Genomic DNA, 26403 nt, shown 5'->3' on the forward strand with positions numbered 1-26403 from the left:
GTACTCTCGTATAGTAATCGCCCAGGTGAAACACTCATTCACGTGTGCAGAAAGCATAACAAACATACAGGTTGATTTAATGTGATTTTCAAAACTCTTACATATTATATCAGGCAGCTAGATGCAGTAAAACAATTTAGGTATAAACAATTACTGAGGCAAGTACAACTCCCAAAAATGTGCAGGTCAGGTGAACTGGTCATGCTAAATTGCCCGTAGTGTTAGGGGAATGGGTCCAGGTGGGTTGCTCTTCGGAGGGTCGGTGTAGACTTGTTGGGCCGAAGGGCCTGTTTCCACACCAAGTAATCTAAACTAATTTGTTTTTAAATGCTGCAATTCTCCTTTCTTACCACTTGATGGCAGAATTTGGTTATTTAAATCATTGTCATTTACAGTACACTCAGGTCAGAACTCATGATTTCTGGCTCACAAATCAATACAAGATTCACTAGACACGAAATAAAATCCAAGTGCGCATTTTTAAACCATACTAATTACCTTGTAGTGGACCCAGTCGACAGCTTCTCGCACATCCTGGAACATACTCTTGTAGGACATGAAGAGATCACCATCTTTAAATCCTGTTTCACAGCTGTGTATAAAGAGCATCAGATCAGGTGAGCTCTCATCTGACACCAGCATGAGAACAGTCAATGGCAACCAAAGGGGAGAAAAAGACACCATCTGAACCAGCAAGCAGATTCATTGCTAAGCCTTGTACAATCTGCTTTATCATGGACTCCATCGAGGAAGGGAGGGAGAGACAGAAAAGAAAGAAAAGCAAGCAGGAGGAAAATAAAAGAAAGAGACACAGACAGTCACAGGTTAAGGAGCTAATAATATTGGATTTAAAGACAACAGAAGTATCTTAGAACCCAATCAAGCAAAGCTTCTGAATATCAGTCTATTCTATAACTCACACCTGTCAGAACAATTGTTCTTCACAGTCAATTTCCATGTGTTCCCAGCAAATCATCCATGATATTCCAACCCTCTCTCTTCATTGATTCCTGTGGTGGTAGTTGCGAGACAGGAAGGCAGTTGAGGTTTGAGATTGGTGCACAAATTTAAACCCTCTACCCTTTACATTAGGTTCGTCAGTAAGCTATTTCAATATGAAACCAGGGACTTAAATCCAAACAATGAAAATCCAAAATACAAAGAACAGATGATTTATGAAAGGTTGGGAAACTATCAAAATGTGTTCAATGGTAGACAGCCATTTAAAAGAAGAATATTATATACACTCCATGGTTCCAATCATGGCTAACAAGAGAAGTTGAAGATTGTGTAGATCAAAGGAAGAGGCTCATTAAGTTGCCAAAAAGAAAAAGCAAGCCTGGGATTGAAACATTTCAGAATTCTCCAAATGAGATGAGGAGGAGGAACTTCTTCTCTCAAGGGCTGATAAATCTTTGTAATTCTGTAACCCAGAGGCTATGGAAGCTCAACCATTTAATATGTTCAAGACAGAGATTGATGATCTTCTAAGTATTAAAAATATCAAGGGATGTGCAGAGTGCAAAAAAAAAAAGTGTTGAGACAGAAGATTATCCTAGATCTAATTGGACAATGGAGCAGGCTCAACGGACTGAACAACTTCCTCCTGCTTCTCATTTCTTTCAAGACATCTCTGGAGAGTTTAAGAGAAAAGTGGCAAGGTGAGTCTGGAACTTAGAGTGTACATTTAGATGTGAAGTGGAAACACGAACACTTACTTAGCTTTGTAGATTGTGAAGGAAGTGTTTGGTGCTGTTACTCATTTTATATTCGATGCCACTAAAGATGAGAGAGCTATCCAGAACCAATACCGGGACTGAATAGCAAGCAACACACTGGAAGGGGGACAATCAGGCATGTTTAAGTGAAGAGTAAAGTCAGTGAATAGCAGCAGCACGGGACCATCAATCTGTGCACAGAGCTAATATTCAGAATTAGATATAGCTTCACAGGTAAAACCTAGAAGCAAGAACAAAATAAACCTTTGGTTCACTGACAACATCACTATTTGCAAAATCAGAAGAGGCCACACAAAATATTGTAGATCAAGCAAAATTGTGAAGTTTAGAATGTGATTGAGAATAAATATCAAAACATAGAAAAACAATGGTAGTTGGAAGGAAGAAATTAGAACAAACTAGAGTCAAGATTGAAGTGGGCAGTGTCACATTGGATCAAGTAGATAAAATTGTATATTTAGGTTAAATGGTAGCAGATAACGGCAGATGCGATGCAAAAGTTATACAAAGGTTTGAAATTGCCTGAAATAATTTTAAGATGATGGTTGTGTTAACAAGAAAACTCAAACTTGTAACAAGAACTCACAAGAAACTACATTCTATCCACTCTCCTGTATGTCTAAAAAACTTGGACAAAGGGTAAATATCCATTGAAGATAGTAAAGGCCTATGAAATGTAGATGAAAGGGGAATTCCATATACTTGAAACTGCAAGAGCACAGAGGAGTCTAAAAAGTGATGTCTAGAAAAGAAAATAACAGTATTTTGTCATTTGATCAGAGCTGAAAAGCTTTAGCGATCTCTTCTAAAAGACAAAGCAAAGGGCAACTAGAAAGAAGGTTCAATCTAATCATGGGTGGATGACGGGGTGTCACGTGTGGCTGCCATGACACTGGACACATGGCAGGAGGAGTAGCTACAAACAGCAGCAAGATTGAGGGATACTGAGCGCCACCTACAGCGGAGTACAGGTTTCACTATCCAAAAAGAGCATGAAAGGCTTAATACTCAAAAAGGTCTGCCTTCAGACAATTTCACTTTTCTTTGAGCTTAAATTTCTAATTACTGGATTTTGGTCACCAGTACAGCAAGATTTGGAAAATAAGAAAATAGAAATCCCCACTGTTATAGCTTCAAGATAGCTAGATTAATATCTGAAAATGAGGGACTAACAAGGATAGCTTCTGAGAAAGAGTAAATAATACTCCACGGGATTCCAAGGTTCCTGTTTTGCTCAGTGTTAATAGGCCAGGGACAAGGCATGAATAGATGAGAAGAATACGAGGCGTGGAAGGTGGCTAATGTTGCGCCATTGTTCAAGAAATACTGTAAGAAGAAGCCCGGAAACTATAGATATGAGAGTCTGACATCATTGGTGGGTACATTCTTGGAGGTGATTCTGAAAGATAGAATTTACATGCATTCAGGAGGTAAGGATTGATTAGGGATAGTCAGTATGGTTTTGTGCAAGGAAAAGTTTAAGTGAGTGGGTAAAGGTCTGGCAGATGGAGTACAATGTTGATAAATGTGAAGTCATCCATTTTGGTAGGAACAACAGTAAAAAGGACTTACTTGAACAGTAAAATATTACAGCATGTTGCTGTGCAGAGGGACCTGGGTGTCCTTGTGCATGAATCACAGAAGGTTGGTTTTTAGGTGCAAAAAGTAATTAAGAAGGCAAATGGAATTTTGTCCTTCATTGCTAGAGGGATTGAATTTAAATGCAGGGAGGTGATGTTACAACTGTACAGTGTGCTGATGACGCCATGACTGGAGCACTGCGTGCAGTTTTGGTCTCGGTCTCCTTACTTAAGAATGTATTGGCACTGGAGGGGGTGCAGAGGAGGTTTGCTAAGTCAATTCCAAAGTTGAGGGGGTTGGTTTATGAGGAGAGACCAAATAGATGGAATTAAGTTCATTGAAATTTAGAAGAATAAAGGTGTTGGAGGGTGGAGGGGGAGGAAAGAGAATCTTATAGAAACATAAAATTATGAAGGGAACAGATAAGATAGAAGCAGGGAGGTGGTTTCCACTGGTGGGTGAAACTGGAACAAGAGGGTACAGATTCAAAATTAGGGAGAGCAGATTTAGGACTGAAGTGAGGAGGAACTTCTTTATCCAAAGGGTTGTGAATCTGTAGAATTCCCTGTCCAGTGAAGTAGTGGAGCTTCCTCATTGATTGTTTTTAAAGCTAAGATAGATAATTTTTTGAACTGTAAAGGAATTAAGGTTTACAGTAAGAGGATGGGTAAATGGAGCTTACACCACAAAAAGATCAACCATGATCTTATTGAATGGCAGAGCGGGCTTGAAGGGCCAGATGGCCTACTCCTGCTCCTGGTTCATATGTTCTTAAATTACATCTCAAATTTTTAAATGAAGTAACCAAAAAAATGATGGTACAGTGGTAGACATTGTTTGCATGGACCTTAGTAAAGCCTTTGATGATGTTTTGCATCATAGACTAATTAGTAAAGTTAGATCACGTGGTAGTCAGGGTGAGCTTGCCAATTGGATACAAAATTGGCTTGATGGAAACAGAGGATGGTGATGGAAGATTTTTATTTTGGATTGCGGAGCTGTGACCAATTATGTTCCACAGGGATCAATACTGGGTCCACTTTTGTTTGTCATTTGTATAAAGGATTTGGATGAATACAGCAGGTATGATTACTAAGTTTGTGGATGACGGTAGAGTCAACAATGAAAAAGACTATCTAAGATTACAAAAGAGATTTGACCAATTGAGTCAATGGGCTGAGGACCAGCAGAGGGAGTTAATTTTGGGTACATTTTGGTCATGCAAACAAGGACAGGATTTATACAAATAATGGTAGGGCCCTGGGTTCTGTTGTAGAACAGAGACACCTCGGGGTTCAAGTACATAATTCTGAAATTTGCATAACATGTACAGGTAGACAGGGTGGTTAAGGCGGCATTTAGCATGCTGGTCTTCATTGCTCAGACCTTTTGAGTATAGGAATTAGGACATCATGTTGTAGTTGGACAGAATATTGGTGAGGCCTCTTCTGCTGTACTATGTACATTTCTACTCGCCCTGTTAGAGGAAGGATATTATTAAACTAGAGAGGATTCAGAAAAGATTTTGTAGGGATGTTGCAGGGAATGGAGGGTTTGAGATATAAAAATACACCGGAAAGGCTGGACTTTTTTCCTCAGGGAGGTTGAGAGCTGACCTTATTGAGGTTTATAAAATCTTGAGAGGCATAGACAGGTGAATGACAATGGTCTTTTCCCAAATGTGAGAGAGTTCAAAACTATGTAGCATATTTTGAAGGGAACAGCAGAAAGATTTAAAAAAGATATGAAGAACAACTTTTTTTTAAATACATAGAGTAATTAGTGTATGGAATGAACTGCCAGAGAAAGTGGTGGATGCAGGTACAGTTCCAACACTTGAACAAGTTTATGAATAGGAAAGGTTTGGAGGGACATGGGGCAAGCGGAAGCAAGTGGAACTAGTTTAGTTTGGGAACATGGTTGTTGTGGACTGGTTTGACCAAAGGGTTTGTTTCTATTCCAAATGATTCTATAACCAATATTCTGCTGCTTTGCTCACTTACCTTTGGGGATCAGGTGTGTACATCGACTGTGAAGGAGATTGAACAGGTGGGTAAGAGCCCATGATAAAGGTGGAATATACATGCTTTGCGATATAGGTTTGTCTGTCAGAGTGCCCAAAGCAATTACACCAAGGAGTTACTCTATTTTTACTTGCATGAACAAACTGGTCAGCGTGAAAGCTTCATAGCTGAGATAATGTAAGAGGATCCAGTAAACCCATTGAGAGCCCAAAGGGAAGCCCAGGTGGATGCAGCCCTGCATCCAGTGGGCATGAGCTCGTCTCAAGCAGACCAATGCTTACCTTGTGTATCGGGGGCAATTCGTAAAAAAATCAACCAGACAAGCAAACAGATAGGTCTCTGCAGAGGGAAAGATAACAGGAACCCCAATGAGAAATAAACTCAGATTCAGACACCCTTTGCACCTAAAACAACAGTAACAACGATTACCAAGGAACACAAGTGCAGGAAATACTGTAGTGAGTAGCGACTGGATGACAACTCAGGTGGTGGTTTTCATAACACAAGTCATCATGGAACGGAATGCCAAGAAAGCAGACCAGATCAGCGGCTTGTCAAAGCATTGTGCCAGATAACAGAAGACATGGCGTTATCCATTAAATCACTAAAGAATGCAGTTTCAGTACACAGGACCTAATGCTTCAAAAACAGCCGGTCAGAATGTAAGTAATTGAAGCCTGATATTTCCAGTAAAGTGGGCTGAAGGGAAAAAAGGCCAACTTAGGAATTATACAGCAGTCTACCTAACCATGTGCCCAAACATGGGGCTCTGTCTTGCTGATTAGCCTAGCCTGTGAATGGTGGAGCAGCAGCCATACCATTTTTGAGTATTACCCTCGCCCCACTCCCTGCCATGAGACGTGAACTGATAGGCAGGCCAACAGGATCCTGGATTTTCCTAAGATTTAAGAGTGCAAGAGCAGGGATTCCACTTTTTATTATGTTAAGGTTGTGGATTTGTAGTGACCTCAAATGAGATAAATTTCACTTACGGGGCTGCAATTTTTGGCACATTTCAGGGATCATGTTCCATGATTCTAATCACTATCACATGAAATTGACCTCAAATTTTTTTAGCCTCCGCTCGGAGGCAAGCAGCAAAGGCAACATTTCCCCCTCTGGGTCCCTCTGCTCCTCAAGACCTGTCCCTGCCTGTACAAAGATAAGGAACTTACCTGGCAAATTGAAGAGGGTGTTGAGGATGTAAAAGCGTTCAGTATCATCTCGCTGAATAAACTTGTTTGGATATTGCTCCCTTATATCTGGGCTGCACAAAACACATGCATGTCACGTAACATAGTTATCTTTCAGCACCAAATGATAATGTTCCATTAGAACAGGAAAAGCATGTTTTATCTAAAATAACTTTCAACTATGCCCCTGGCTCCATGCTCAGCATCACAATAGGTTCACCTAGGAAGGATCATATAAGGAAGTAATTTGCCATAGCACAAAGAATAATGCATTTCCTGCCATCAGAGAGACAGTGGGTTATATACAGCTTGATAGGTATGACTCGGCAAATTTCACAAAATAGACTAGTGAAAACAAGTTGTGAAATAGCACCAGCTCCAGCTAGCTGTTCACCCACAATATCCAGCTATGAATGTTGCATTATTTCCAGTCAAGGGACCAGAAATTTAACTTGCAATTTAAGAAATTCCTACAGCTACATTCTTTCACAGCTGTGAAAGAGCATTGTCATTAAGATTTGTCTTTCTACATACAGATCAGTAATCAGCTAGGGTGGTAGTAACCAGGATACTTTACCAATCAGCTAATCAGCCAGAGATTTTCCTCACAAGTTCACAAGAAATAGGCAAAGGAGTGGACCACCTCGTACATCAAGTCAATTTTGCCAAATCAGTAGTATTACTGATTTAACTTCATTTTCCTGTCTTATCCCCAATGATCCTCAACTCTACTGTCACTTGAAAGTTTGTCCAACTCAGCCTCAAATATCACAGAAATTTTACAGTGCAAAAGGCTCATCATATCTCCATCAGCTCTCCAAATAAACATCTCAGTTCTGAAGCATCACAATGGACTTTAAACATTAACTGTTTCTTTCTCCAACGATGCTGCCAGACTTGAGTTTCTCCAGCATTTGCGGTTATTATTATTTCAGATTTCTAGCATTTACAGTACTCTGCTTTTATGTGAACATCTCACCTGGTACCATTCTCCCACCTTCTACTCATTACCCTGCACATCCTTTTTACATAACCATTTAATTTCCTCTTAAAATGTCTCACCACACACTCAGGCAATGCATTCCAGACACACTGACTGCATGAGAAATTTCTCATATCACTTCTGCTTCTTTTACTCATCATTTCAAAATCTTTCATTCTCGATCCTTTTATAGGCGAGAACATTTTCTCCTGACTTATTCTGTCATGATTTTGAATATTTCAAATCAGATTGCCTTGGAGCCTTCACCGTAAGAGCTCCAGGGTCTCTAATTTATTCTCATAACTGACATTCCTCATGATGGAACCATTCTTATAAATATTTTACACAGCCTCGCTAATGTCTTCGCATCTTCCTTAAATGTGACATCCAGATCTGTGCACAGTACTTCAGCTGTGGCCAAAATAGTTTCTTATTCAGATTCATCATAATCTTCTTGCTCTTACCCTCCATGTTCCTATTGATAAAGCCTAGGATCCTATATGCTTTATTAACTGTTTCTCCCCACCCTACCAAATCCACCCTGAATAAAAACAAGAATAGGCCATTCAGCCCTTCCAATCTGTTCCACTATTCAATGAGATAATGGCTGAGCTGTGGCCTAACTCCATATACCCGCCTTTACCCATTTCCCTTAATACCTTTGCTTAATAAAAAAATTATTTATCTCTAATTTAAAATTAACAACTGATCCCACAGCCATTGTTGTTTGTGGAAGAGAGTATGAAATATCTACCGCCCAGTGTGTGTAGAAGCACTTCCTAATATCTCTCCCGAATAGTCTGATCCTAATTCAGAGACTATACTTCCTACTTCTGGAATCCCCAACCAATCCAAATAGTTTCTCTTTACCTCCTCTCTTTTCCTGTTGATACCCTGAAGACTACCTACCAATATGCATCACCCCACACCTTTCTGCATTGTACTTCATCTGCCACATACCATCCATTCCATCTACTTCTCTATTTTCAATGCCCCAACCTCCACCCCTCTGTGGAAGAGAATTCCAAACACTAATGTTCCTTTCAGTAAAAGCAAAACCTCATCTCAACCTTAAAAATGAAGGATCTCCATTTAAAACTAGGCCCCCAAGATCGAGATTCCTCCAAAAGAGGAAATATCCTTCCAGCAATTATCCTGGAAATCCCCCTCAGAATCTTGTATGTTTCAATAAAAATCACCTCTCATTCCTTGAAACTCTAAAGGGTACAGACCTAACAGTATAACATGAAGGAAACTCTTTGATCAGTGCCGCAATGTAAACATATACTTCCTCCAAAAGCACACACAACAGCAGCAGTGTATACCATCAGATGCAGTACAGTGACTCAGCAAGCCTCTTTCAGCAGTACCTTCTGAATCTCTACCACCTCGAAGGACAATGACAACAGAGGCATGAGAACACTACCATTTATAACTTCTCCTCCAAGCCACTTGAAATATGTTGTTTCTTCACTCTCACTAGATCAAAATCTGGAACCCTCTAACAGCACTGAGTGCCCCTTTATAGTAGATTAAAGCAGCATCTCACCACCATCCTCTCAAATCAGAGAAGGATAACACATATTGGTCTAGTCAGCAACACCCACATCCTGTGAAAGAATTTTAAAAATACTGACCCTCAGAGGACACCGTCCTGCCTATACATACTGGCCTTTGACTGGAACACCTCTGATCTTTAAGACTGAGCTTATCAGCCAAGAACCTGATAGTTTATCCGCTAAATGAAGTAGGTAAACTTATACACAATAGTGAGTTGAATATTAAATTCAGTTCTTAACTTTTAAAGAGGTTATTTAAAATTAATTAAAATTCTAATAAACATGCAAATGGTAAAAAAGAATTACATCATTGTGTTGAATCACATTCACAGTTAAGTATAGACATAGCGGTAATCAGCTAAACTTAGCACCCACCCCCTCATGAAGTTGAATCCGTGGGCACAGACCAGGATGTTCCCATATGCATCCACCTTCAGCAAGTTCCCATATAATGTGTCAAAGATCAGACCTCTGCAAAATTAACAGGATAAAAAGTCCTTTCAATACTCTAATTACGAAACATTCATCACACCTTAATACAACCAGACACCCAAAAACAAATTAACCCTTTTCTTGTCTGCGACACTTATTCATTATGCCATTAAACTACAGGACAACAAATGTTCACACTGAATGGATGGCCACTGTTTGCACCAACCTGTCATTTTATACAGAAGTGGCTTTGTTTTAAAAACAGTATCTCTTTCTCCCATAAATAGTCACATCACTTTTAGCAGATTGATTTAGCGAGTGAGAGTTCAAATCTCACTGTATTCCATTATAAAAATGAATTTATTAAAATTTGATAAACTCGGATTCCTTTTTTTTAAAAGACACCTAATCATTGACAAAGAAAGAATTGCAATCTCTTCTCTTCCTGCTCCTGCACCTGCACCATTACCTCCAATCAATCTATTCTTAATATTTCTTCTTGCTCAGTTCCATGCTGGCCCCAGTGACATCATCCAGAAGCAGTGTGTCGTCCAGTTCTACCTCAGCACTACTGTTGTTAAATTATCAGTGTGCTTCTCAGACAACCAGTACTGGATAAACAGAAGTTGTTTCATTTAAATACTGGAAAGATTGAAACCATTGCTTTCCATCTCTACTCTAGATCTGTTCCCTAGACACTAACTCCATTCCCCTTGCTAGCAACAGTGTGAGATTAAGCCATTCTATTTGTAACTCATGTCACAAGCTTCTGACCTCATATGCATGTCACTATTAATACAGGAGAAAGTGAGGACTGCAGATGCTGGGGATCAGAGCTTAAAAATGTGTTGCTGGAAAAGCGCAGGTCAGGCCGCATCAAAGGTGAAGGAGAATCGAAGGAAATTCCTGAAGGGCTTATGCCCGAAACGTCGATTCTCCTTCTCCTTTGATGCCGTCTCACTATTAGTACAGCCTATTTCCAATGCCATATCATTACCTGTCTTCACCCCAAATGAGATCATTAGCTGCAGGAAAGACTTTCATGTATTTAAGATGCCCAAAGTGCTTTACTTCTTTGAGATATACTGCACATTAAACATGGTAACTTAGTAATGGGCAATAATTCATCCTCATCAACACAATGCACATCATGTGACAATGGATATTATGGATAACATTTTCAACTGGTTAATGCATTGAAATTCAAAACAATCACACTGCCCTTTTGAGCATTACAGATTTTTCTCCCCCTGACAGCTATTAAGTGCCAACACTCCCATCTCAGTCCCCTTGTGCACTTTAATTCCTACCTGGTAGGGAAAACAGGATCATAGACAAAGTTGCATAGCTCCTGAGGATACCCAATGGAGATCAAGCGCTCAACGGTCAAATCGAAGCCCAAAGCCTCATATTCTGGAGATTTGTACACTGTACCAAGACAAGAGAATGATCTTTAAGGAGCATCACACACTATTCAGCAACAATTTATATAAATTGTGCCTCTAATTTCACAAGACATAGACATATTTCACAGAGAAACATAATAAGATAATTGGTTAGATGACAAAAGCTTAGTCAAAGGGGTGGGTTTTAAGACTTGCCTTAAAGGAAAGCAAAGTTGAGGCGATGAGGTGTCGGGGGAAATTCCAGATCTTGGCGCCAAGGCAACTGGAGATATAGCTGCTTATGCTAGAGCAATTAGAATAGAGAAGGCCCAAGTAACTAGAACTAAAAAGGAGCACAGGATTGTCCAAAAGGGTTATAGGGCTCAAGGAGATTACACAGCTCAGGTGGTGAAAGACCAGTGAGATTTAAAAACAAGTTTATGAAATATTGTTATTATAGGAACTTGGGTTCTGAAATAGAGATAATAGAACTTTTGACTTCAATTCTGTGTAAGTTACTTATTCACAAAAGTCCTTTGGAATACTGAAATAAAAGGCAGCCTTTTCAAAAAAACTATGCAACTTCAGTTAACTGACTACCAAGCTACCAGGGGAGATAACTTCTAGGGGGTTTGTTCAGTGGAACTTCTACAACCTAAAAATACAGTCCCCTTGCACAACCAAACTCCTACCTGACAGGGGCATGGGGTACACAAACAGGTTGAATTCAGAATATCTATAACCAGTATAACAGCTTTCATGTTTGCGAAAGTTTCTAGGTGAACAGAGCTAGAAAGAAGTCTTAAGTTGAGCATCTTCAAAAAGTACTTAAAAGTGAAAGAAAAGTTTTTGATTTGCCGATTGAGGATTGGCAGAGAAACATGTAATGAATGTCAGAAGTTGGCAAAAGGAAATGCTTGTGATTGCATCTGTGCAGTAAGAAATTTGAAGGTGAAGACAGGAATGATATTTCCTTGAGTGCTGGTAAATGATATTACGGTGATAAGCACTGAATATTTCTTTTTGTCGTTTATGATAAAACCTTTGCTATTAGGGAGAGAATTCAAGGATCTGGACCCAATGACACTGATTGTTCCAGAACAGGATGGTGCAATTTGGAGGGGAACTTGCAGATCTTCTGCACTTGTCCTTTTTGGTGATGGAGACTGTGGGTTTGTTGACAAGTCATTGCAGAACATCCTGTAAATGGTACGGACTGCTGCCACAATGCTGCTGGTGAAGGAAGTGAATGGGGTACCAATCAAGCAGGTTAATCTTTCCTGTATGGTGGCAAGATTCTTCAGTTTTATTGAAACCGCAACCAGTCAGGTGGAGATTAGTCTATCACACTCCTGACCTGTGCCTTATGGATAATTGACAGGCACTTGGAAAACAGAAGGCGAGTTACTCACCCCAGAATTTCCAACTTCTAACCTGCTCTTGGAGCTACTGTATTGCCCTGTAGAATCCGTATGTCATCATCACTACTTGGCAATCCATCTACGTCATCCACAAATACAGCTATTGTATATTCACCTTCCTTTTCCAAGTCATTAACATTGTAATAATTGTGGCCCCAGCAGTGATCTGTGGCACTGCATTAGTTACAGACTGTCATCCTGAAATTGCCATGCCATCCCAATTTCTATTAGGTAGCCAACCCTCTATCTACACTAATACAGTACTCCCTACACAATGGGCTCTGACCTTAAGAAGTAGCCTATCAGCAGTATCATGTCAAACCTGCTTTTGGAACTCAAAACAGGTTACATCTACTGATTCCCATTTTAATCTGCTTGTTTTGTCCAAGAATTCTAATAAATTTGTCAAACATGAATTCCCCTTCAAGGAACCAAGCTGACTCGGCTTGATTATATTAAATTTCTATTATATTTCTAAACTCTGATACTTCTAATAAATTCTAACATTTTGAAAATGATAGGCATTAAGCTAACTAAAGTCATTAATGGCCCTTTTTTGGGTCTCCTTCCCTTTCGGAATAAGAATGTAACATCGTCAGCTTTTGTGTCGTCTGAGGTTTTTCCAGAATGGAAGATTATTACCAATGCATGCATCATCTCTGTTGCTAATCCTTTTGGTATCTTATGATCCATCCCATCAGATCAGGTATTTATCAGACTTTAGCCCATTTAGCTTTCCTCGTGCCTTTTCCCTAGTATGAGTCATTATATTTACTTCCTTTCCTTCCTTCCCACACTCCCTTCATTATTTAGTATGTTTGGAATGCTACTCGTATCTTCCATCGAAGACAGAGGCAAAGTTTTAATTCAACTTCTCTGCCATTTTCTGGTTCTCTTCGATTAATTCCACAGCCTCATTCTTTAAAGGACCTATGTTCACCCTGAACCGATTGTCCTTTTTCATATATTTAAAGAATTTCTTATTGTCTATTTCTATAAATGTTTTGCAAGTTTCTGCCCCTATTATGTTTTTGGTCATAAAATGAAAGATCCATAGCACAGAAAAAGGCCTTTTGCACCTATACCTATCGAAAACAATTATTTAACTATTCTCTACCATCTTCCAACATTTAGCTAATAGCTTTGCATCAGAAATGCACATCTAAATAGTTCTTAAGTGTTAGGAGGGTTTCTGCCTCTACCAACCTCACAGACAAGTTTTTCCTCACATTTCCTCTAAACATTCTGTCCTCCCGTTTAATCTATGCCCCAGTCATTGATCTTCCTTCCTACCATATCTAGTTATCTCAATTTTATACATCTCACATGTTCCCCATAAATCTTTTCTGCTCTACAGCAAATAAATGCAGTTTATCCAATTTCTTTGAACAAACTCTCCAGCCCAGGCAATGTTCTGGTAAATTTCCTCTGCACCCTCTCCAGTGCTACCGCATCCTTCCTATAACGTGAACCGCAGAACTGCATACAATATTCTAGCTATGGCCTAATCAAAGTTTTAAAAGTTCCAACATAACCTCCCTGCTCTTAAACTCAATGCTGGTATTGGACTGGGGTGGACAAAGTCGCATGACAACAGGTTATAGTCCAACAGATTAATTTGAAATCACAAGTTTTCAGAGTGGACTTCACCTGATGAAGGAGCAGCACTCTGAAAACTTCCAATAAACCTGTTGGACTATAACTCAGTGTTGTGTGACTTTGGACTTTGACTAATAAAAGGAAAGACAAGTATGTAAGTTAGCTCACTGAGCTGGAAGGTTTGTTTTCAGACATTTCGTCACCATACTAGGTAACATCATCAGGGAGTGTCTCCGGTGAAGTGCTGGTGGTATGACCTACTTATAGATCTTGGTTTCTTAAAGTGGCTGATGTCATTTCCGGTCCTTTTTTTTCTTCAAGGGAAGCTAGATAGGATCTAAATCAATGTGTTTATTGATGGACTTCTGGTTAGAATGCTATGTTTTTAAAAATTCTCATGTCTTTGTTTTGCATGTCCTCGGATGTGTGTGTTGTCCCAGTCAAAGTGGTGCTCTTTGTCTGTATGTAGAGAAACTAGTGAGTGGGTCATGTCTTTTGGTGGCCAGTTGGTGTTCATGTATCCTGGTGGCAAGTTTCCTGCTCGTTTGTCTGATGTAGTTTTGTTTTTACAGTTCTTGCATGGTATCTTGTAAATGATGTTAGGTTTGCTGGTGGTATCTAATGGATCCTTTAGGTTCATTAGTCACTATTATCTCACTGAAGTTATCTAGTATGGTGACGAAATGTTTGAAAACACAACTTCAAGCTCAGTGAAGTAACTTACATACTTATCAACCTGAACTACAAATCTTCTCAAAAAAGGAAAGACAACCATATGCTTTAACCACATTATTCATATGACCTGATACCTTAAGGGACCAGTGTACATGCACAAAGGTCCATCTGATCCTTGATGCTTCCTAGGGTCCTACCATTCATGTATTCCCTTGCCTTGTTTGTTCTGCTCAAGTGCATCACCTCATTTATCCGGATTGAATTCAGTTTGTCACTGATCAGCCCATCTGATCAGCCTACATCCTCTTTTAGTTTAAAGCTATACTCCTCACTACTTACCAGCCAATCAATTTTTTTATTTTACTATCTGCAAACTTACCAATCAACCTTTCTATATTCAAGTCTAAACTATTTACATAACCCACAAACAACAAGGGCCTCACATTGAGCCTTTGGGACCCCACCAATAGGAAAAACAACCCTCAAACCAGCACTCCTAGCTCCTTTCATCCAGCCAATTGTGGATGTAATTTGTCAAATTTAAGGATTGTCTGCTGGTTTATCACTAATTTTTGCCAAATTGTATGCTTGTTCTTTCAGTTTGAACTACCCTGAACTTCCCTGGTTAACAATTGGCATTGCCCTTCCTAGAATCCTCTTTCCTCACTAGGCTATAAATTTGTTCAGAGTCATGAACTACTTTCTTAACCATCTGTCATTGTTCCTCAACTATCTTTGCTGCTAAACTCCATTTCCAATCCATTCCAACTAACTCTGCCCTCATTCTTTTGTTATTACCCTAAGCAGAATCCAATGCCTTCAGCAGTTTCTTGATATCACATGGAGTAAATTAAAATGACTGAAGACTGGTGTGCGCAATGCTGGGATCCTCCTGAGCAGGTCAAGATCTACTGATGTGCTGGGCTTGATCCATCATTGAAGATGGGGATATTTCTGGAAGCTCCGTTCCTGCTAGTTGTTTGTCCACCTCCATTCAAACTTTTTTGGGGCACAACTGCACAGTTTAGATCGGATCCTTTGCCGAAGAGATCACTTGGCCTTATCACTTGCTGCTTCTGCTATTTGATACTCACAGGTGGTCCTGCACTGTAGCTTCACCTTCAAACTTCCTGTATGAGTGACTCAGCATCAGCAAGGGACCCCACACAGACAGTATGCATCACAGTCAGCAAGGGAGTGCATGTACACAGTACATATCATCATCCATGTAACTGGAACTCAAAAAAAAGAGGCCAGAGGTCTGGCAGAAAACAAAGCTGACTGACACAAACACTTATGTTTCCAAAACACTTTTTATGACTTTCTAGAATCCAAAGTGCTTTACAGCTAAAACATAATACAACTTTTGGAAAACAGAAAAAAGCAGTGGATTTTGCACAGCAAGATCCCACAAGCAGCAACATGATAACAATCAGCAAACGTGTATAGTGGTATGGATCAAGGGATAAAAATGACTAGTTAGCAGTTTAATTGACAGAGGCAGACAGTATTCCAGTGTCAATTTGATGTATAATGGAGCCAATGACCCTATCACAGCAAGAACTGATTTTGCATGGGATGAAATCAGCACAGCCATTTTCTGAGTTAATAAATTTTATTGTATCCAAGTAAAAATTAACAGCCAGAATTCAGAAGTGCTTCTGTACAATAGTGCACATCAATAAACAAAAACAAACATCGCTATCCACAGTGTTTAGCTTTGATTTAAAAAAGGAATGCTTTTCTTAAAAATACTGGTGCAACAGGATGTTTTTCAACTGTAAGAAAAGAATAACCAAAGCATTCAGCTCTCTAATGGCCTTTGGAGAAACCAAACCTGGGAGTCCATAGAACATTTTCTGAGTCTCTTCATTAATAATAATCTAGCAACAATCCCACTGGTCCACTGGCTTCCCATGCAAATGAAAGTTGGAGTTAGCAAGTTACTGCAACGTAGTAAATCTTTGAATCAAATGGGACATTGAATTATTACCATATTTCAACTTAGATCGGAACATGATTGGAAATACTCAGCAGTCAATTCTACATCTAGATATTGCTGATTCATCAACACCTTAGTGAAGTCAGTTCACCTTTCATAGTTATTCACAATTCCTTAAATTATTTTCAGACTGACTGACTTGGTGGAGCTTAACTAGCCCAGATCTTAACCACAGACCAGAACAGACAAGCTTAAGGTTTTGGCAGAACAGGTCTGAGTGTAAACATCATCTCTAGAGATGTCAGTTCTGTGAGACACAGAATTGACATATCAGTTTCTTTATTCAGGAAGAAAGACCAACGGGCAAATATGGTCTGGCTTATGACAGTTTCCAAGAACAGAATCTGAATCAAAGAGAAGTTACAGGCAACAGATTAGCAGACATGAACAGTTTTGGTAAATTTGAATTTCAAATCCAAAGGCAGAAAACTCAAGACTCTAAATTAACCTTTTTGAATAATGACACTTAGGGATTTCTGGTAAACACTGACCAATCTGCATAGCTGTGGCAAAATATGCTTTAACTGAAAAAATACAATTTTTCAAGACAGGTGGCTACAAAGAGCCTCAGTGAAGGAAGTCCAGTCTGGCAACAAATTGTCTGCTACATAATTGCCTCAGTTTCACAAATAGGCACCTCAATTCTAGTTTCAATACCACAGTGAAAGCCTCAGGGCTCACTCCTTAATAAAGATAAAAGTAGCAACAGGAATGAATGATGTGTACTACAGGATGTGGTAACTTCATCGTCACCAAGTCTTGCAAAGAGATTGGGGTCAGAATGCTATGACAAACGTCTGTGGCAGTTACTGCCCACAAGACAATGGCAGTCACTTCACTGAATAATGAAAAATGAGAGAGTGGCCAAGGTGCCTTGCTGTATCTCATAAACCTCTTAAATACAAACAATACTGGCCCTAACCCCCTTGTCAGAATGATATTACATAATCTTTCCATCATATTTCATTTGTCATTTCCCTTCTTGGGTAGATATACAGGTTCATTCTCAATAGTTCACTCCACTGATCTATGATAGGGACTACTGGCAAGTTGATTATCCATGGAGGGCATCACAACATGGGTGACTCTACACTGACCTGACAGTGACACAACTAATTTTGTGTGTTTTAACAGAGTGTTGATACCAACTGAACAAAATGCCCCATATCTAGAAATCATATGAACTGTAGGATTGAAGCATCCTCCAAACAGCCCCAAGCCCAGCAGCATCCTGGCCTCTCAACTTGCAAAGGAATCGATTATAAGGTTGACTCTGAAACATAATCCTGCCCAAGGCATCAGTTGGATCTCAATGGGAGGAGTCAGTAAAACTTGGGATGTTCAAAAGGCCAAAATGAAATTATTACAGAAAACTCAAACAGCTGGAGGACCTTAGACTGTGTGAGAAGCAAGACCATGGAAAGTTCTAAACAGAAAATGGTGGTTTAAAATTAGCTCCTGTTCAAGCCTTAATGTAGATCTGTGAGAACAGGACTGATAAAATAAATAGAATTTGAAGAAAAAGGAAGATGCTGCGACAGAGTTCTGGATGACCTCTGATTTATGAAGGTTAGATTGAGAGACCAGCGAGCAATTTGTTAGAATAGGTTTAGAGGTAACAAGGACATGTACCCCACTTTCAGCAGAAAATAAGCTATAAAGGAATAGTCATGCACATTATGGACATGTAAATTGGCAATCTCTGAAGACCCAGATGTGTGGAAACTAACTGGGGAGTCAAATACAATGGCATCCCATCTAATTGACCCCCTTCTCAACATTTCACCCTTAGTTAGCTGTGTATTTGCCCCTGCCAGGTTCCCTTTAATACTAAAAATACAGGAGGCTCACTTCCCAGCAATGTCAGATAGCAGAAAGGGCATGACTTCATTCAAATATTATGCTACATGAGAAATCAACATAGCAATGATACTCAGCTCCACGTCACCAAGAAGCTCAAATGTCATAGTGCAGTATTTATGAAATATCTGAATGACATGTCACAACAAAAAGTCAATTGTACAGGAACCTCTATTTCTAATGATAGCTGGACAACGAACTGAAGCACCCAACTTACTCTCAAACTTAAATATGGGACAGCAGTGACTTTGTGGACATTGCTGCTAATCAAGCTGTTATACAAACATCTATGTCTGTTTTACTGTCACATTTACTGGGCCCTGTGTGACAACACAGCATCTACTGTCCTTCTATACACTATGTTCATACAACACATTAGTCTTGGAACACTATTAGCCATCATTTGGTCAATGCTTATCGCACTTGTTTCTCTGGTCTTCACAAGACATGTACATGTTACTTCTGAATCTACAAATCTACTCACCACTATCCAGCACTAACCCTCTGCCCCAACTGGTTACATCGTCTATCAAGTTCATAGTATCACTTCCTCATCTGCCAAATGCAGTTTGGGAAGTCAGAAGAACAGCATGTGCTTCAGTTTTAATGGATCCAGAAGTTCTTGTGCACAAAACAGTTAGTCAACCATGCAACGTCCTGCATCTGGCAGTACTGGAAAGGCTGTCACACTGTCCTCCAGCCTCCAGAGGACAAACCCAAATAGGCACAGTATTTCAGTTTTTGTCCACAGGATGAAATTATTTCATTTAGTAGAACTGTAAAAACTTGGAAGTAGCCTTGATTACAAAGCTGCAACATACAGCAGCAACAGAAGTTATTTGCCACTTATCAGCCCAAGCCCGAACACTGTCCAGGTACATCTGGACATGGATGGCTTCAGTAGTTTCATGAATTTTCTGCTTCCCTTTTGTTTCTCCCACCTGTGAACATTGTGCAATGAACACCAAACATTCCCATTTCTAACCTCATGATGAGGGAAGGTCACTGATGTAGGAGCTGAAGATGATTGTGCCGAAGACACTATCCTGGGGAATGCCTACAGTTATGTTCTTGGAGTGAGGCACTGATCTCTTTCCAAATGGTTTATAGGTTCATCTTATTTCATATATTTACAGGGAGAAAGTGAGGACTACAGATGCTATAGAGAGTCAGAGTCAAAGAGTGTGGTGCTGGAAAAGCACAGCAGGTCATGCAGCATCCTAGGATGCTTTTCCAGCACCATACTTTGACTTTGTAGATTAACATACATGAATTCTTAATGTCTTTGTACTCCATGTATTCCTTCTTAGACTATTTCTATCAAGTGCTACATTTTTTAAAGTATCATTTTCAAATGAAAATATCAATTAAGGGTTCCAGAGAACAAACCAAATAAAACTCCTGAGAAGAATACTCACCTGTCCCATGATGGGGTTCTGTGGGGCCCAAGAAAGAACTAGTTTATATAGTTATTTTTAAATTAATAAGCTTGAACATATTATGACATCTCTTGGGCTGGTGGGACCTGAACCTGGACTTTTTGGCCCAGCAGTAGGGACACTACCACTGTACTACAAGACCTACACATTTAGTTTAAGTTAGCAGTATATGAATTATCTTAATCTGCAGTGATTGTCCCCCCTACCGTGAAACTGATTAAAACACCTCCATGAACCAATGGAATCAATACTCAAACCTGCCCAGATATATCTGCAAAGAGTGATATTGCCCATTGAAGAGTAGGGCACTCACTTCCCTTTTGTTTCTCCCACCTGCAGCAGATCCCCTTCATCTTACCTCCTACAGCTGGGAGGGGGAACGAAAGGCCGCAAACTCCTCCTCGAGTGCGACAGCAACCCTCCTTTCTCAGCCAACAGGAAGTACGCTAGCTGTGGGGTGAAACAGATAAAGTGTTGGTCCCCTTCTGCCAAGCTGTAACCATAGTGGTATGAAGCCAGCATCGTAACCTCATTTCTTGGTTACCCAGTCTTCATTCAGAGTATGGTATCGCAGCTGCCAAAAAGTCACCTTCTAATGCTTCCTCCCATTGTTCTAAGGGCTTGATCCTCTCTTTAATCATATTCTTCCTTCATTTTCAATGGCCATCAACACTTAGGAACTACTTTTTTGTCAATTCTACTCTACATTAGCCATACACTCTTAGAGCACAAAATCACCAGTTTGGGGGTATCACTATAACTGGCTGTATCCTGATCTTCTCCAAGTCCTAAACTACAGGTACTAAAATGATTGTGTCTACAAGCAATTTAAAATCAATTTCTTGAGAATACCAAGTCCATCACCTGCCACCTCATGCAGCAATCCTTAGTCCCGTCCCATTTAGCTACATTCTATGTCTCAACATATCGGAGCTCAAACTCTCACATTTCAGTTACTGAGGCTATTAACAGAAAGCCTTCATCCAACAGGACAACTGATTTTTCTTTTTTAGTGAAGTATAAATCCATAATAGATATAGATAACATTTCCTGAACCCTGCACATACTGGATGAAAGCAGCAGAAAAAGGCTTGAACCCTTTTCTAAAACCTCGATCCTTCTCTTGATTAAAATTCTTCTCACTACATTTATTTCCATTATGTTTAATGATCCCCAGTTTCCAAATTTAGGAACTCATTAGCTACAATAAATTAAACAAAATAAGTGGAAAAAAAACTTAGCAGGGCCCTCTTGTTGTATGGTAGCAACATCCATACTCTCAGACCTGGAGGCCCGGGTTCAAATCCCACTTGCGCCAGGTGTGTAATATCATCTCTGGACAGGTTGGTTAGAAGAATAACTTCATGAAAAAAAATCATAGCAAGTCTGGCAGCATCTATGGAGAAAGGAATGTCTTTAGTCCAATATAATTTTTCAGAACTTGTTGCTGTCAGGCCTGCTGTGTGTTTTTTCTTGCATTCTGAAATCACAGCAGCCACAGTATTTAATTGTTAATTGAAACCATTAGCTATTCTGCACTCCCTCCAATTCACATGTTGAAACAAGGTCAATTAACATTTTGATATTCTAACAATCCCTTCTACAAACTCTTAACTACAAACTTCCTTACCTTCTACGATGTTTTGAAAAATAAATCAACAATTGATCTACCTCATCTTCACTCACCTATTATTTACTTATCTGTGCTACTTAACTCTGTGATCTGCCTGTATTGCTCGCAAAACAAAGCTTTTCACTGTGCCTCAGTACACGTGACAATAAATTCAATTCAATTCTTGAGGCAGCTGAGTGGGAAAGACAGAACATCTCAGAAGTCGCTACCCTTTAGTGGAGGAATTTCTTCTGAGAGTACTGAATCTGTGAAATTCTTTGCCACGCAGGGTTGTTGAGGCAAAGTTATTAAGTATAATTATATAGGTGCTAGCTATGAAGAGAGGTTGAGTAGGTTAGGCTTGTTTTTATTAGAAAAAAGGAGATTGAGGGGGACCTGAGAGGTCTACAAAATCATAGACAGGATGGATAGGGATAAGCTTTTTCCCCCCAGGGTGAGGGATTCAGCAACAAGGGGTCACACATTCAAGGTGAGAGGTGAAAAGTTTATGGGTTATACACACGGAAAGTACTTTACACAGAGGGTGGTAGGTGTCTGGAATGTGTTGCCAGCAGCAGTGGTAGAGGCAGGCACGGTAGATTCATTTAAGGTGTGTATGGACAGATGCATGAGTAGGTCAGGAGCAGAGAGATACAGATGCTTAGGAATTGGGCGATAAGGTTAGACAGTGGATTTGGATTGGTTCAGGCTGGGAGGGCTGAAGGGCCTGTTCCTAGGCTGTAAATTTTCTTTGTTCTATACTTAAGGCTGAGTAAAAAAAAAGGGTTATGGGTTTTCGGTCAGGAATTGGAGTTGAATATGATCATTATCAATCATGATCTCGTGAAATGGCAGAGCAGACCAATGGGGTGAATGGTCCACTTCTGTTCCTACATCTTATTAGATGTAGAGGTAGCTCTAACCTGACCTTTGAGTGTAAGTGGCAGGTCCCAGCAACAGTTGGATGAACCTGGTCAGTGGCAGTACTGGAACCATAGAAATGGCCACTACCACCAGGAGGTCCTGCTGTAGGATACAGATCAGCCAGCCTGGAAACCCACCAAGAGGTTTCTGACAATTTCCCCATCTAAGCAGGAGCCTGTCCATGCTGGTTATATCCCAAGCAGAGCAGAACGTAACTATTAATTTACTATCCACCTCCAGTCAGTAGGCAGCCACGCTGACAGCATACCCATTACAAGAAATGGTAACAGGAATAAACCATACGCACCATCAAGCTTTGTCTGCCATTCACTATGATCATGGCTGATTTTGACTTGCCTCCCAGTCCCTGTTTCCTCAATTCCTTGGGAGCAAAAATATTAGGGAAGATACCAAATGGTGGAATATTCACAACTCTATGGGACAAAGAATTCTGAAGATTCACAGTCCTTTGAGTGAAGAAATTTCTCTTTGCATTCCTAAATGATCTGCTCCTTATCTTGAGAATATGCCCCATGCAACATTCACATACAGGCCCTCAACACTTCTCCATCATTTAATAGGATATGAACTAACTGGATTATGATAGAAACACCACTTTCCTGCCCATCCCAAATAGCTGTTGATTCCCCAGCCAGGGGAATTACCTCCCCATCTGACTACTCAAGAAGCCTTGAAATTATCCAGTGGTGAAGCCACAATTGGCTTTCCAGTTGTGGGCATTTATTCACATCAAGACTTCAAGCACTCATCCTCCACATTTGGAAGAAAAAAGAACTTTCCTCGACTTCAAAAATATGACAACTAACTACTTTCAAAAAAAGGTTGATAAATCATGCTGTGGAAACTATAAAAATACTTCCCTCATCATTGTCAGGGAAAAAAACTTACACTTATTCTCTGGAGTCTCTTACTTGTCATTGCTAAGGGCCTCAATGATGGCTTCAGACCTTTCAGAAAAACCAACATAGTTCGCAGTCAGACAAAGCAAAGGAATATGTTGAAATCAACTCCCAGAATGCTGCATTATATCCAAAGCATTTGACACAATAAGTCGCAAGTTTCTGTGGTTTGTGTCTCCAAGAAATATCATAATCCCGCTTTTGCTCCATATTGATTCAAGACTGTTAAATTGCTATTTGTATATAGGACATACCTAGGCAAGACAAATCTAACCTAGCCAATTAGACCCCTTCAGTCCAGTCTCAAATCATCAGTAAAGTACGGAAGGCAGCATCAATAATGCTATCAAGCAGCACCTGCTCAACAATAAACTGCTCAGTGATGCCCATTTTGGGGTCTGCCAGGGCCATTCAATTCCTGACCTCAACTACAGCATTGATTCAAACATGGGCAAAACAGCTGAATTCCAGAGATGAGGTGAGAGAGAGTGACAGTCCTTGACACCAAGGCTGCATTCGACAGAGTGTAGCATCAAGGAGACCTAGCAAAACTGGAATCAATGGGTATCAGGAGACAAACTCTCTGGTAGCTGGAGTCATACCTGGCACAGAGGAAGCTGGTTGTGGTTGCTGGAGGTCAGTCATCTCAGGTCCAGGACATCGCTGCAGGAGACCCTCAGGGTAGTGTTTAGGCCCAACCTTGTGTTTCAACAATTTTCCCTCCATCATAAAGTAAGAACTGGGGCTGTTCACCGATGATCAGTGTTCATTGATGATTCCACCAATATTGAAGCAGTCCATGGTCAAATGCAACAAGCTCTGGACAATGTCCAGGCTTAGGCTGACAAGTTGCAAGTAACATATGCACCACGCAAATGCCAGGCAATGACTATTTCCAATAAGAGGCAATCTAACCATTGTACCTTAACATTCAATGATGTTACTATCATAGAATCCCCGTTTATCAACATCCAAAGGATTACCTCTGACCAGAAACTCAACTGGACTCATCACATAACCAGTAGCTACAAGACCAGGTCAGAGGCTAGGATATTGTGGTGAGTAACTCACCTCCTGACCCCAAAAGCTTGTCCCAAGGCACAAGTCAGGAGCCTGATGAAATATCCCCTACTTGTCTGGATGGGTGCAATAATATTCAAGAAGCTTGACACCATCCGGGACAAAGCAGCCTGCCTGACTGTCACCAGATCCATAATCACCCACTTCCTCCACCACTGATGCTCAGTAGTAGCCGTGCATGGGATCTACAACATCCACTATAAAAATTTCCCAAACACCCAACCACCTCCATTTTAGAAGGACAAGGGCAGTTGATACAAGCTAACATCACCACTCGCAAATTCATCTCCAAGCCACTCACAATTCTGACTTGGAAGTGGAATCACCATTCCTTTATTGTCATTGAGTCAAAATCCTGGAATTCCTTCTTTAAATGGGATTGTGGATCAACCTACACATTGTGGATTGCAGCAGTTCAAGGCGGCATCTCATTATCATCTTCTCAAGGGCACCTGGGGACAGGCAATTAATGCTGGCCAGCCAGTGATAGCCACATCCCATGAGTGCATTAAAAAAAAAAGAAATTTGCCTTAATGTTGCCAAAACAAATTTTATATCAACACATACCTAGTCAGCCAAATATTCCATTTCCCATACACATTGAAGGAGACACTCTAGAATACGCTAAGCATCTCTCTCAAATGGCCACTGTTGACAAGAACTATCAACACTGAATCAGTGCCACTAACTCAACCTTCTACAAACTACAGCAGTGATGTTTGGCAAAGACCTCCACAAGTCAACAAAAGTCCTAGAGTATCAAGCAATTGGCGCACGCTCTGGTACCACAATGAGAGAGAGATGGAGTGTTAATCAGCAACATATTAAAACACTTGAGCAGTTCCACCAGCAATCCTTCCATTATATTCTCTGGATTCAATTAGAGGACAATCAAACAAATGACAACACTTCCTGAAACCAGTTACAAAGCAGTCAGACAAAATGGAACAAGATTGATGAACAGTTATTTTTCAGGCAGGATTGTAGTAGAGTTTCCAAGGGGTCAGTGCTGGAATCCTTGCTCTTCTGGATGTATATTAATAATCTAGACCTGTTTATACAGGAAAAATTTCAAAAGTTGCAGATAGAAAACGTGGAAATATTGGGAATCATAAGGAGATAATGTAGAATTTTGGATGCACTTAGACAGGTTGACATAAATGTGCAACCAAGCTGTGGATGAAATTTATTGCAGAGAAGAGTGAAGTGATTCATTTTTGTGGGAAGTACATAGACAGGCACTATAAATTAAGGGTACAGTTGTAAAGGGGACATGGCTGTATAATTACACAAATAAAGTAAAAGGCGACTGGAGAGGTTGAGAATGTGGTTAATAAAGCATATAGTATACTCAGGTTACAAAAGCAAGGGAGTTGTATTTAACTTGCATAAGACACTGGAGTATTACATCCAGTTTGGATACACATTAAGAAAGCATGAGAGAGGAAGCCGAAAAGTTCTGTGAGAATAGTCCCTGTGATGAGCAATTTCAATGATATAGTCAGTCTGGAGAATATTTGGAAGGTTGTTTTGGAGAAGCCTTGGTCAGTTATTGCAGTGTTTCTTGTAGATGGCACACACTACTGCCATGAGGAAGAAAAGAGATTAAATTTGATAGAAAAGTTAAAATCACGAGGGGCCTGGATAGAATAGATAGGGAGAAACTGTTCCTATTGCTGCAAGGGAGAACCAGAGACTGTATGCTTCTCCAAACTCCCGAGTGTATGTTTAAGCTAATTAGCAGAAGAAACAATGACAATATGAAGAAAAATATTTTCACTTAGTAAGTTATAATCTAGAATACATAAAGACTATGGATGTCAGTTCAATTGAGGAATTCAAGGAAGAATTAGATCATTACCTGATAAAAAAGGATGAATGTGCAGGGAGAGAGGATTAGATGAGTTGTATCAGAGAGCCAATGCAAACACTAACCATTCTGTAACTATTCTACAATTCTACTCCTGTTAAATTAA

At 40.0% G+C, this 26403-nt stretch overlaps 1 protein-coding gene across 3 annotated transcripts in view; it reads right to left on the reverse strand.

Annotated features, from left to right (window-relative positions):
- Positions 1-26403, reverse strand: part of nt5c2a (5'-nucleotidase, cytosolic IIa) — a 78168-nt gene that overhangs the window by 23966 nt on the left and 27799 nt on the right. For all 3 annotated transcript variants that reach the window (XM_072557288.1, XM_072557291.1, XM_072557290.1), the window contains exons 5-9: positions 10821-10938; positions 9454-9549; positions 6520-6611; positions 5626-5683; positions 499-592 (exon numbers count right to left, since the gene is read on the reverse strand). In XM_072557288.1, coding sequence (XP_072413389.1) covers positions 499-592; positions 5626-5683; positions 6520-6611; positions 9454-9549; positions 10821-10938 — 458 coding nt within the window. The remainder of the gene's footprint in view (positions 1-498; positions 593-5625; positions 5684-6519; positions 6612-9453; positions 9550-10820; positions 10939-26403) is intronic.

This window comes from Chiloscyllium punctatum, chromosome 38, assembly GCF_047496795.1.
Source record: "Chiloscyllium punctatum isolate Juve2018m chromosome 38, sChiPun1.3, whole genome shotgun sequence".
NCBI classification, from domain to species: Eukaryota; Metazoa; Chordata; class Chondrichthyes; order Orectolobiformes; family Hemiscylliidae; genus Chiloscyllium; species Chiloscyllium punctatum.